Below are 13,781 nucleotides of genomic sequence, written 5' to 3' on the forward strand. Positions count from 1 at the left end.
GTTAGCTACAGCTTCTCGTCAACTTGCGTTTTGCAAAAAATAGTCCCACAGAATTAGTGTGTTTTTCTTAACCCCAAATAAACAAAAATGTGTTTATAGCCATAAACACTGTATCTATGTTTCATTTAACTCTTAACAAACACATGCAAGCAGGCACCTGTCCTTAAAGGGGAAAAGTAAGGCGGAGTCCGATGCGCCCCCTCCGCTCACAGACACACCTCAGCACTCACTCGGCTCCAGGAGTCGCCTCCTGTTTATAAAGCCGAGGAGGTTCGGTTAGTCAGGGAGACTGTCGACGAGGAGAGTCCGCAGAGGGTGTTAGAGGACTACTGCGGGTTAAGATGCCGTCCGCGTTGGTTTAAATATATGGAAACCACCCTACGCGTTTGTATATCGGCATCAAATGTAACGAAGACGGTCCGCTGAAAGTCGGGATTTACCGCTAATTGTAAAAGGCGTGCGAATGTAGTTCGAGACGAAATTATTGGAGGAAAAAAACACACACACACAAAAAGCATAGGAATAAGTTATCACACGAAGATGAAGCCCTGACCCTACTCTTCGGGAAGGCTGGAAGTTCATTTTAGGTTCAGGACCTGTTGAGATGAAACTCAGCGCTCCTTGAGCGACCAGGCGAAATGGGAAAATGGGAGATAACAATGGTAAGTCATCAGACATGTGCTGGAGGTGGCTGTGGGCTGTCACAGGCTCGTCTGTGAAGCTGCACGAACTCTGCTTCCTCCTCCCAGGCGTTACATTTGAATAGCATTGCTTTGTAAAACGTTTAAAGACCTCCAGAATGTGTTTTAAAGGTGTTCCCATCTATCATAATAATCCCACTCCTGTCAAGTAAAGGGGCTATGGTGGTAAAAGCTGATTTTGTACTATTTGAACGCTGTCACGGTGCCAGCTGCAGTGCTTGCTTGGGGAAAAAATTGCAACTTGAATAGCAGTCGTCATTTTCATGCCTACACATGCTTCTGTGACTCAAACGTATTGTTAGGCCTACAGAATTTCAAGTGTGACAACATGTTTGCTTCCCTGGTTATGTCTCGTTGGGTCCTCTGGATGAGCTCCATCATTGAACCCCAAAGCAGCTTGTTAACCTCAGTGATCGGCTGCACTCAGAGTCAGATAAGAAATATCTATGCTTTCTCACTGTGAGATGGATTTGGCAGTGCTTAGTACCGCCAGCACACTGGGGACACTGTGAGTGGAAAACAGTTTTCCATTTGTGCTGCTCTGATTCCAGTTAGTATGAAGGACAATGGGGCTGGAGTGTTACTGGTTAGCAGACATGGAGGCTGAACGTTTGCCACTGCAAAATGGCTTTTTAAAAATGATTGACTAAAAAGCATGCAAGACCTCCCACCATTTTAAATGAGATGTCCGGAGCCTTTTAACAGTCTGTTACTTTTATCAGCTTCGTGTCTGTGCAAAGCCCACCTCATATATCATATATGGACTGAGCTTATGGGACGCTGTTTTCAGTACTGAGCTTTCAGTCTTGTTCAGCTGTGTACAGTAGTAACAAATTTCGTGTGACCCAGATTGCTTGGCACTGGCTATGAGCATCTAAAGGTGCAGTACAGAGTTAATGTGTAAAGTTTTCTCAGAATGTGAAAGCAACATGTCTTTGGTTTCAACATCAAGAAACTTTTTATTTATTTATTTGAGCTTATATGTCCTAAATTCAGGATATCTCAGCCTCAGCTGAAGCATTATTTACTTATGAGATGACAAGATTAAGTAGACAGAAATGGATGAGAAACCGTTCAGTGTTGTTACTGGTGACATTTGACAGTTGTCCTCATATTGCAGCTGATTTTCAGTCTTGAGTGTTTTTTTTTTTTTTTTTTTAAAAAAGAAAGAAAGGAAAAAAAGAAAGAAGATGTTTTCGGTTCCCTTCAAACAACCTTTGCAGATTATGATGCAGCTACTCTCTGCTGCAATGATAATATTTTAAAAAGTGCTGACTATTCAAGGTTTGTTTTTTTTGTTTTTTTAAACCTCCATTTCCCTTTCTTAAGTGCACTGAGTTTCAGGTGTCTTGTTTGAACTTTATGTAATGATAAACCAGTATGTTTCACTAAAAACATGACACCTGCTCTTGGCACTAACCAACTATAGTCCTCCAGTGCACCATTTTATTATTTTCTTGATTGCTCACTGTGATGGCAACTTTGTGCTCAGTGAGAATTTTGCTTTGATGTAATATTTGATGTGATAACTTATGATCTAAAAGGTCTATTTGTCCAAAAACATTTGTGTGTACCTACAAAATTCTAGGAAATTCTAGCTTTCTGCGTTGTGAAAATGAGTACTAAGTATTTTCTCAAGCTAGCACAGCTTGTTTGCGCACCGATAGTAGACTTGGTTATGACTATAAACAAATATTATGTAGTTGCTGTGGTTCATGTGGGATCAGTGTGGCTTTTTGTAGTGCTCGTTTTTCTGCAGGATCATCTGTGTGTTTGGGTGTGAGGGCTTGCTATTTTTACCTTTTTGTGTGTCAACCTCTGACACTAATGTTGTGACCTGAAACATTCTTCGGTATATACAGTGTGTGTGTCTGTGCATGTTTTCAGCTCTGATGATCGCTGCTTTTGTTCCCAGAACCCAGTGCAGGAGTGGGGCGAAGAGACTGAAGACGGCGCCGTTTACGGGGTCACCCTGCGTCGAGAGCCCGTCCCGTCCTCTGCAAATGCTACTGAGGGGAGCCCATGCTCTGGTTTCGTGCAGTACCGAACCTGCAAGGTCCGACGACTGAAGGCCGCCACCCTGGACCTGCTTGTAAATCACCTCCTCGACTTTGGCTGCCAGGAACAGGACTACAGCAGGATCTTCCTCTCCACGTACAGAACCTTCACCAGCCCCACGAAGCTCATAGAGCTACTCTTTCAGAGGTACCGATGCTTGTTGTGCATGCAAAGTTGGCTGTTGTGTTGCTTGAGTATCTTTTCTTCTGTTGTTTCCACCTGATGAAGCAGTGGCCTTCAGCCAGCTTTGATGTAATAATCAGTAGCTTGCAGGTGCTCATTATCCGGAGGCTTACAACAACAGCTATTATGCACAGAAAGGTTTTAGACTGTGGTTAGCAGCAGGTTTAAGTATTTATAATATGCAAACAAAACAATAACAGATGAATTTTTGTTTATGTTTTTTATATCCAGAGACAGTGTTTTGTCAGATCTGGATAATGGCAAATGTTACCGGAGGTAGGTAAAGTGTATATGAAGCGTGTCTCTATTATGTTTCTGCTGTGTCTCCTTGGCTTAATGTGTCATTTAAAAATGTAACGGCGTTTCTCCTGCCTTCTCCAGCCCTCTGTTGGCCTTTGTCCAGATGTGGTTGGATGAGTACAGCGAGGACTTCAGGGACCCTCCCCTACACCCGCCGCTTCGGTTGCTCTTGGATCACCTGAGGATCAGCTCTGCGGTGCATGACAGCATGCGCAGCCAGCCCAACTTTTGCTCACTCGCCGGGCAAGCTGAGGAGCTGCTCAGGACATTCCAGAAAGAAGGTGATCCTTCGCTGCGTAGCATGACCCAGCAATTATGGCCACGCACAACAAGTTGTTTCATAACTTTACTTCGATGCCTGATTGCACTTTTATGATTATTGCTGATGCTGGCTTTTTCAGAAGTGGCATCAAGTGGCAGTTCTGCTTCTGCAGATCTTGAGCAAGATGATCTGGGGTCTGGTGATGAAGATTCAGGCAGTGAAAACTCTCAGGATCAAGGTGGCATCATGGATTTTTCTGCTGCAGCCATTGCTGAACAGCTCACTCAAGTGGACTCTGTATGTTAGAGGAGAACTTTACACCATTTCCCCCCATGTTGTATTATAATGATCAGAGCCTGATTTGGTTTTCTTGATGTTCCAGGCTCTCTTTGCCAAAGTGGTCCCATACCAGTGTCTGGGCTGTGTATGGTCCCAGCGAGACAAGAAGGAAAACATGTCGCCCACCATCCGAGCCACCATTGCACAGTTCAATGCAGTCACCAACCAGGTCATGGGGTCGCTGCTCTGCCAGCCTACAGATGGCAGTCCCACTTCCTCCCCTCTAGCTCCCACCTCGCCAGCGCAAAGGGCTCACATCATAGAGAAGTGGATCAAAGTAGCGCAGGTCAGTTGAAATGCTGTGGTTGTGTTGCATCTTTTAGGCGTCTGGATGCTAATATTGGTTCTAAGTCACAACACAAGAAGTACTAATGGGTTATTTTTAAATGATGTGCATCCACTGAGTAAAAGTTTATTCTACAGGAGTGTCGTCGCTTGAAGAACTTCTCTTCTCTCAAGGCGATCCTGTCGGCACTGCAGTCCAATGCCGTTTACAGGCTGAGGAAGACCTGGGCGGCTGTCAGCAGGTATGGTTGGATAACTGCAGGTTCAAAGGCCACTTTTGCTTTTGCTGTTTGTGTAGTTTGCTACATAATCATCATTTAACGAGCGGTTTGAACCCTCATTAAGGTCAATTTATGGAGCAGGTCAGCAAATGCTGGGCTGTGACCCATATTATAGGTCGGTCATGAAACGCTGCAGTAAGCAAAGCAAGTTCAAAGATGAGTGCGACACAACTTTTTGTGGTTTTCCTTTAATGGTGTAAACAGGCAGTAATATGTCAAGTTTTAACTCCTGCCATCCAGTATGATTGTTAATAATTAAAATATCTGATGGCTGTGGCTCTTTATCATTGTCTTTGCAGAGATAACGTGGCTGCGTTTGATAACCTCTGTGCGACCTTCCCTGATGAGAATTGTGTTCTGACCAACAGAGAGTTCCTGATGGAGGTGAGACTGAAACTTCTTACATATGCTTTAGTGTTTGCACTTGTACTCGTCCATTTAGACTTGTGCCATGTTGAAAGCTTACTTCAGGGTAAATGACCTATAATACAATACATTGAGGGGGGAATACCAATGATCCCTTATAACCAACACCTGGCGTCAGCGGGCAGGAAGAACTCCCTTTTCACAGGAAAAGGCCTCTGGTAGAACCAGGCTCTGGGAAGTTTGGAGAGAGGGGACAGGGAAGGAAGTAGCACATAAATTTTACCTGCTGCTTGATGAGAAGTTTACATGTTTGAGTGGTGCATCATTTGACACCAGGTGTGTAAATTTCCTTAGAACAAGGTTTGATTCTGATACTATTCTGAAACCTTGATACCCACAAGGAATTACTGGGAAACGTGCTAATGAACAGGCAAAATAAACCCGCAGGTGCTCAGAGCTATGCAGAGATAGTGGTAAACATTTGATTGGAATGTGTTTCCTGGTTCATTATCATTGTTTTTAATGTTGTAAAGTCTAAACATTTAAATTCTTCACCTATAAATTTCCACAGTGAATGCATAGGGTTGATTCTTGAACTCTGTGCAGATCTAAGGTTAATGTTTACCAGTGCAGAGAAGTCAGCCCGAGCAGCTGTGCATAATTTTCTCTCAGCAGTCAATTGAGATGATTTGAGGTTAATTGAAATCACTGAGATTAGTTTTCTCTTGAATTGTTTAGATTGTAAATTTACATTAATGCTAAAATTACAACAGAATCTGAAGTTTTAAAAGCTACAAAGATTGTCTCACATGCTTAAAGTTTGAAGAATATTAGTTTGGAGGTGATTGTTTTCCTGTTTCATGTTTGTTTATTTTTGTTTTTTCACTCTTAAGAGAGTTTATTTTTTGAGTTCATATGTACAGAAATGTTTACCGGTGTTTTGATGGCAAACTAGAACACAATGTTTTCAATTTCTCTTCTTTTAAGTTTTGTCTCCTTGCGGCAACTGTGTCAGCCGTATCTTGTGTCTGGCTACTGTAGAAGTGTTCAATAGAGAAATGGATTAGATCACCAAAACTTTCTGTGCATAGCAACCGCAGCTTCACAATAACATGCTTTATTCAGTGAAAAATGACCTCCCCCTCCACTTTTCAGTGTTTTATTCAGCCAGTGTTTTTTATTGATGTAAAAACAGTCACTCCCTCTTATAGGGAGCTTGAGTCTGTTTGGAGAGTCGTGAAGCTTGCAAGCCTCTCTTCCTTTGAAAGCTAACTGTTAAACAGGATATCTGAGTTAATGTGTAATAAAGTCTAATATTGCACCAAAGAAACAAGTAGAGGCTGTACTGTTTCATAAGCTGGCACACGGGCCGGCATCTTTTACATGCTGTTTTACATACATATACTGAACACTAAGAGCACACAGACGGGAGGGGAAATGATCCAAATAACACTGAACTGAATATAGCTTTGTCTGGCTCTGTGACAGGATGGAGGTCCCACGCCTGATAACGTTTCTCCAAGGATATTGAAACGGTGTCCACTCTCCAGACAGATGGTAAGCCATTCTTCAGGGTGGGGGGGGGGGTGACAGGTTCTGACAACATGTGACGCAACCAGTGTCATTTATGGCTGAATTTGACGTAAGCAGATACTACAACGTCATCCTAGGACTCTCTTTTCATGTGATGCAGGATTTGTTTTCACCTTTTGAAAAGGGATTCATGCAAAAAAAAACCTGTCCTACATTTCAGCAAGGCACAAGAGAGCTGATTTCCCTGAGTGTGGGTGGAGTATCTATCTATCATGGCACAAGCCCCAAACTATGTTTAGCTCCACTCAGTGCTGAGCAAGTTTCAAATGGCCTCAGATCACCAGGATTATAGGACAGTAATAATAGACCTGGCTGGGGTCTTGTATGAGTCATATGCACATTCTCCTGGGTTGTAATAAGACCTCACAGTGCTGCTAACAGGTCCTGTCTTGTCTGAATGTTGTAAATTTTAACCCATTAGCCACAATAAAGCAATAAAAGACCAGATATTGGCACAAGAAAATATAACCGTTTCCCTATTAGCTGTGTGCTTACGTGTCGTCTGCCTGCAGAGTACATCAAGTGGAGCGGTTCCATACCTCGGCACGTATCTGACCGTCCTCACCATGCTGGACACCGCTCTGCCAGACACTGTGGAGGTACTTTTGTCTAACACGTCCTCTGGATATTATTTCATAGACTTAAGGGTTCAAAGTGTTCACAATGTGTTGGATACACTCAGTATGTATGCAACACTATATACTTTGAAACCTGATTAAATGATGTATGCGCTGCCATCAGATGCTCTTCATGGGAGATTATAAACATATAAACTTCAGCCTCAGGAAAACTCCATTTTTCCCATTTATATACAGATAAATAAACTTGGTTCTAGTAGTAACTGAGAGACTTTTTGGCTCACTCAGCCATTTCGGTTTCCCAGTTACTGTGTTTTGGTGTTATCATCTTGGCCTGGGAAACTACTTTTATCATGGAGAACTCCGTTTTCAGTGCATAAATCACCCCTGATAACTAAACTCCGGTGCGTTTTGGCTAATATTGCATGCTGATGGAAAAACACAAGGGTGTATCATTTAATTTAGTTTAATTTAGCAATTACAATATAATAAATGAAATACTAACAGTGTACTGTTTTTACAGGGTGAACTTATAAACTTTGAGAAGAGGAGGAGAGTAAGTGTTTCTTATTGTCACTCCTTGTTTTTGTTTGGCTTTGTTTTTGACTGCTGGGAGGGGGGAGAGGGGGAAGACAAAGTTGTGCATATAAGACCGTCAGCTCTTTGTTAACTGAGTTTGAACATTTACATTCCTACACCTTAGTAAGTGTCAGGCTGAAAGCTTTTTTTCTTTTTCTTTAAGATTTGCACAGACTGTGATTAAAACACAAAAGCTGTGTAACCATAAAGAATCTCGTTGTTGTGTCACTATGCGGAAGCAACTGTCAGCCTGGTTTATCTGTTTATTCATCAACATGCCTCTCCTTGCCTACAGGAATTTGATGTTCTGTCACAGATCCGTCTGCTGCAGGCTTCCTGTTCCCAATACAGTCTCGGACACCAGCCCCGCATTGCTGCCTGGCTGCAGAGACACAAGCTGCTCACTGATCAGGAGAGGTGAGCTGAAACACCCTGATTTTAACATGGACATGAAAGGAAGGCCATCAGAGAAGACATAATATACATAATACTGTCATGTGATTGTTAAATCTCCATTTGGATGAATAAAGCTGCTTTCCTTTGATATTACTCCACTCAAAGGATCATTTGATAATGTTTCCACTGACTTTTTGGTGGTAGAAGAACAAATCCTTTTGTATTCATAAGCTAATTATTGGATTGGATTATTGGAATGAACCCGAGGTGTTATATGAGGGGTTTTTTGTTTTGTTTTTTAAATAAACACGCTTATTCTTGTAGCTGATGTGAAATGGCAGGGGTGTTTCTAGCCACACTCTAAGAGTACTCTCCACTCTTTTTATATATATATATAAAAAATATAATATATATATGTACTTGGCAACACTGATTATATAAATAATCAGTGTTGCCAAACCTGCTGCCCTTCATTACTTATGTGTGTCTGACATTTAAAATATGCATGATGGCTTTGTCTCATTGTGTCATGTTGTAAATTGGTAACTCACCCTAGACATGATGCAGCTGTGTCAAATGTCCTATTTACCTGAGATTGCTTCAGTCAAAGATGTCTGACTTTGTAAAATGCCTCGACTCCCCCCTCTTGTATCTTCCTCACCTTCTGTGCACCAAACTCTGGCGCTGACTAACATGCAGAGGAGAGGATGTGCAAACTGAGAATTGAGAATGGGGGAATGTTCGCTAGCACCTTTCAGAAAGTCTGAAAGTCTGCCTGTGCTTTTTTTCCGAGTTCTTTTTCTGAGTTTAATTTTTTGAGTTTGGAATGAAGTGATATGTCAGTAAGATGTCAGGTGCTCAGTAACATCTTCTTATTACAGCTACGAGCTGTCGAGACGCCTGGAGCCTCCTGTGGACTTGTGTTCGCCACCTCCATGGAGCCAGCGCACACTCTCGATGAAACTCTCCTTGTGAGTCTCATGCTATAGTCCAGTTTGCATATTCAAACATGCACATTATACTAAGCACAAAGAGCTGCACGCAAAGCTTAGAGTAAAGCCACTGTTGGTTCACATTACATGTTTTACCTCACTATAAGAACAATGAGATGTTTAGATTACAACTTGTGGTATGCAGTAAAATGGAAGTGAATCGTGTGATGTGTATACTCTGGTATTAAACTACATTGTTCAAGTAACTGAATGGTGCGGGTGTGGCATTTCTAATGAAAGCTCATTCTGTCTTCAGTCTCAAGATGGCGAGTGACGGCACTAAGAAACCGCCTGCTGACCAGATCAGTCTTTCATCTTCTGGATCCAGTGGGTCTGAGATGGAAGATCTGTCCTCCCCAAACCCAAACTGTTCCATCAAGCTGCAGGTAAACAGCCGTGTTTAGCTGCGTGCATCATTGCAATCGTTTCCCCGAATGTTTTGTGTCCATCCTTTGTCATTGGCTGCATTAACAGTGGAGCCTTTGTCACGCTGTGCCTTCAGACTGAGTCTCTCGGTTTTAGAATAAGTCACTGTTTACACTGTACAAACAATTACCCTTTTTAAAGCAGTCAGACAAACCTCTGAAACATGGGAAGTGTTTTTGTTATAAAGTGATTCTATGAATTGATTAGCTTTCAGAAGTAAAATACACTGAATGTCTTTTTAAAAACTGAAAAAGTTACATAATCTCTACTTCACAAAAGGGCAATCGAAACTAGCGTGAGCTCTCCACAAGTGGAGTTTGTATCGAGGAGGTGCTTAGCTGAGCTGGAGTAGTGTTTAATGGGCTACAGTCCTCTGCTTCACCATGGTTCAATAGCCTAGCTTTCCCCTGCAGACCAGACACTTGTGAAAGGCTTCAAATACTCTGACACAATAATACTCAGCAGTCTTCTTTCTCTCATTTCTGTCCCCCATCTTCTGTCCTCTGCAGTCCTTTCACAGCTCTTACAACAACGTATCCGAGTCCTTCTCTTTGTCCTCGTCCTCCTCTTCCTCGTCCTCTCCCAGCATCTCAGCTGCTTCGTCTGCAGACTCCCCTGACTGCCAAGCAGACCTCAGCTCTGCAGCCTCGCCCTGTGGGGGGGCACGGCCGAAGCCTCAAGCGGCCCACCACAAGCGCTCGGTGTCTATGACCTCACTGCCCGTGTACAACCGTCAGGTGGATGACTCTTGCATCATCAGGGTGAGCGTGGATCTGGGCCACAACAACGGCAACATGTACAAAAGTATCCTGGTGAGTTCATCCTTGCGTTGTGATGTATGATGTTCAGTAACTGGAGAATTTGACAGTTTGTTTATTTTCTTGCTTGTTTTTTTTAAGATCTCTAATTACACTTAGTCATCTGTAAACAAAAAGTAAATGATATTTACTGTTCTACACATCGTACAGGACATACTGGTGGAATATTTTGTAACCATGCAGCTGTCCTCTGAATAAATCCTGGACTCCACCTGAGTGTCACTTCTCAGGATCTCATGCGTAGCACCCAACGATTTCTATCAGAAGTTATCCCTTTATAACAAAAACACTCCTTCAGCCTCCTCATCAACTCGAATCGCCTTGCTGTTTTCAGTGCAAGGCAACGCATGCATAAAACCTGAACTTACACTGTATTATTTTAGTTAGTAGGCCTGTCGCTTTCCCTCTTTGGGTCTGCTGATATTTTACCCTCCCTTGGTAGAATGAAGTGAGCTGGCTGGGTCTTTGTATATAAATTATACAACTTTGAACTGCAGCAGCACAATAATTTGCCCCACTTAGCAAATCTGCCCCTTTATTCAAATCTTCATTCAGTTCGACCATAAGGACTATCAGAACATATGATTGGCCTTTTGCGTTTACTTCACCTGTTACTGCTTTTCTATCTTGGGGTGGAGTTAGTGTGAATACCTACGATTCAAATAATTTGCCTTATATCGTTCATATCTGCAAAAGTAGAGGTAACCTTTAGAAGTGAAACCAGCTTCAGTTATATCCTTAAAACAAGTGCTACAGCGAGTAGTTCATTCTCAGTGGATGTGATCAGGAGAACTGATCCTTCTCATCATTTGTCACAAAGTCAGACTTTTATGGTAACGGTAAATTCAGATTTGAGGGCAGAGAAACTTTGTTCCAACTGCTGAAAATAAGCTTTTCTGTGAAGGTCACAGTTGTGAGTGGGACAGGGCTACACCTTAAGGCTCAGAATGCTTCTATTGCTATTGCAGTGCTCTTTGAATGTGTAATATGAGCCAAAGAGGTAATGCTCCTTAAACGCAGTGGCCCATGAACTTCCGTCTTCACTATTGTGTGTGTGTGTGTGTGTTTATGTGTAACAGCACTCGTTATTCTTTGTTTTTCATAGCTGACCAGCCAGGACAAAACTGCACAGGTGATCCAGAGGGCATTGGAGAAACATCACCTTGAGCACATGACCTGGCAGGACTTCACCCTGACACAGGTCATCTCTCAGAGCAAAGGTCAGAAGAGAACTCCTTTATAAAAAAAATTGCTTAACTGGTGACAGGAAGGAAAATGCTCTTCTGACAGTGATTTTGTTGTTGTTGTTGTTTCTCTTCATCTTTCCAGAGTTTCTCATACCAGACAAGGCAAACGTCTTCTATGCTATGTCTACAACAGCCAACTTTGACTTTGTTCTGCGCCACAAGCACAAAAGCCAGAAGAAACCACTGAGAGCAACCGCTAGTCTCGGACGATTCACAAAGTAGAAACTTTAACGTGCAAATTCTCTGACTGCAAAATGAACTGAGCTCTGCTGTGCTTCTGCATAATGGCCTTTATTTTTAGAGGCTTCTTGAGGAAGATGCGTGCTCTGTTTCAGTCCTCTTTGGCTGCTGAAAGGGCTTAAAATAGGACTAGAAGACTCCCCACATAGGACGTGTGAGAAGGGGAGAAAAAGACCCATTTCTTTGCCTCCAAAAATGTCACTTCCAATAAATCTCTTGACCCAAAGATGCACAGAATAATGCCTTCCTCTCTTGAGCAACACGTGCTGGCTTCAGTGGCCTATCTATATGTGAACACTGAGCATTGACTGGCTATTCCCCTGCACAACTGGGTGCTGTTAATAACTGGCGCCTTAAAAAGGGAATCGAGGTCAGTTGCTGCGTAAAGGCGGTGAAGTCCTGGGGCCCCGCAGCAGGCTGTCAGCTCTGACATGGCTCAGTGCACTGAAGTGTTGGCACGCCAGTGCCGTGTGAGAAGTGGGCGGGGCCGTTATCATCAGGGATCAGTGCGTACCCTGGGAATTTCAGAAATTGCTCCTCCGGTGTTGCTGTGATACTCGCTGTGTGCAAGTGGCAGCTCCGACTGGAAGGATTACATTCTTAAGATTGGGTAACAGAGGCAGCAGATATTTTTGATGGACTGGAGGGGATGTACATGTGGAAACTGCTGCTGAGTGCTGGGGGGGTTAACTGTGATTCTACGAATTGATTAGCTTTCAGTGTTAGCGCTTTGGCTAAGTGAAGTTGGCTTGCTAAACTTTTTTTTTGATCTATTTATTGTTACAGTGTCTCCTTTGTGATTCACTCTGACTGCACTTTCATGTAACATATTTTTGACTGTTGGGTCGTCTCAGCCCAAAATACTTTGCATTTCGAAAGAAAATGCTTGTACATAATTTAATTTCCTCATTTTTGATGAATACGGAGAATATTTTAACTGTAATTGTTTCTGTTTTTTGTTTGTTTTTTTTTAAATACTTGAACAAATTGTTTCTTTCGTTTGAAGACTGCATTTGCCCGGTGCATAAATGGCCTGTTGTTGTGTTGTGTTTTATTTTATTTTATTTTATTTTTTTCCCCCCCTCCTCCCTCAAGCCTAACGAGGAGTTCATGTACCGTATATCTAATCATTTCAATTATGTCAGTTGCTGCAAAACTTGTGATAGTGCATGACGACCATATAGTTAAAGATCCAGAGAGTATTTGCAAAGATTAGTTGCACTATGAGTTGACACACATGGTATGTGTCAAGTTTAAGAACTTCTGTCATCTCACTGATCTGTTCTCTTGATCCTCTACATTATATTCTGAAAACTACAGAGTTTTTCTTTTCAACTTTAACCTCCCCCCCCCCCTTTTCACAAAAATCATGTGTTTCCTTGCTTTGCTTCCACGGCCTTCTGCAGCTCTGCTGTTCAGCTCTTCTCAGAGGTCAGCTCCTGGCCGAGCCCCGACACCTGTGCCTTCAGCTTACTTTCTCCTGGTGCTTTTGTTCATTCCGAGGTGCCTCCTGACCTCAGTTACTCCTTCTGTCTCTGGCACGCCCTTTTTGCTGCCCGATCATCTGTGTTGGTCCGTCACTGTCCTGCACAGTTTTAATGCAGAGTTGTTAAGGTCAGCGTTCTTTTGCTCGGCCTCACTTTTCATCTGGGCTTAATGGGCGTCTCGTCACAGCTCTGTCAGCTGAAGCTGTCTGGAAATCTCCCCCGTGTAGTGAAACGGGCCTTGGATTTAACGCTCTCCGTCTCCGCTGCATGAGATCGTTTTCCTGCAGCACTGTTGACATTTTCAGGTTGTTGTTGTGGGTCCAGCTGCTGTAGCATTTGGTCAGGGTCACATCAAAGATGGTAGAGGAGAAAGCAAAGATGGTAGAGGGGAGAGCAGGAGTCCAGGTCAGGCTCGGCATTCCGGGCCGACAAAGCAGCCTGTAATCAAGCATACAGAGAAAAAACAAAAACAAAACAAAAACAGACGAACAGGAAAATGATGTTATTTTGGCTGTGTTATTCAGAGAGGGGAGAAACAACGGGACCAGGCCCTGTGTCAGCCTTCTCTCCCCCTTTTTTGTTTTTTCTCACCATATAATCCACTCATGACCCGCCAAGCTGACAGGACAACACAGGTACATGTTAAAATT

The 13,781-nt window shown here is 42.9% G+C and overlaps 1 protein-coding gene across 1 annotated transcript; it reads left to right on the forward strand.

Moving 5' to 3' along the window:
- The first annotated feature begins 230 nt into the window (after positions 1–230).
- LOC102300201 (ral guanine nucleotide dissociation stimulator-like 1) lies at positions 231–12,993 on the forward strand. The gene is made up of 17 exons (XM_005926732.2): positions 231–662; positions 2,617–2,906; positions 3,174–3,218; positions 3,324–3,523; positions 3,644–3,801; positions 3,887–4,129; positions 4,267–4,370; positions 4,709–4,793; positions 6,264–6,332; positions 6,881–6,967; positions 7,470–7,502; positions 7,821–7,942; positions 8,803–8,892; positions 9,170–9,299; positions 9,849–10,151; positions 11,263–11,377; positions 11,487–12,993. Exons 1-17 carry the CDS (start codon positions 639–641, stop codon positions 11,624–11,626), a joined length of 2,238 nt encoding a protein of 745 aa, XP_005926794.1. The 5' UTR covers positions 231–638; the 3' UTR covers positions 11,627–12,993.
- The last annotated feature ends 788 nt before the right edge of the window (positions 12,994–13,781 follow it).

Source organism: Haplochromis burtoni, unplaced genomic scaffold (genome assembly GCF_018398535.1).
Source record: "Haplochromis burtoni strain Fernald_Lab_line unplaced genomic scaffold, NCSU_Asbu1 Contig_45, whole genome shotgun sequence".
Taxonomy (NCBI): Eukaryota; Metazoa; Chordata; class Actinopteri; order Cichliformes; family Cichlidae; genus Haplochromis; species Haplochromis burtoni.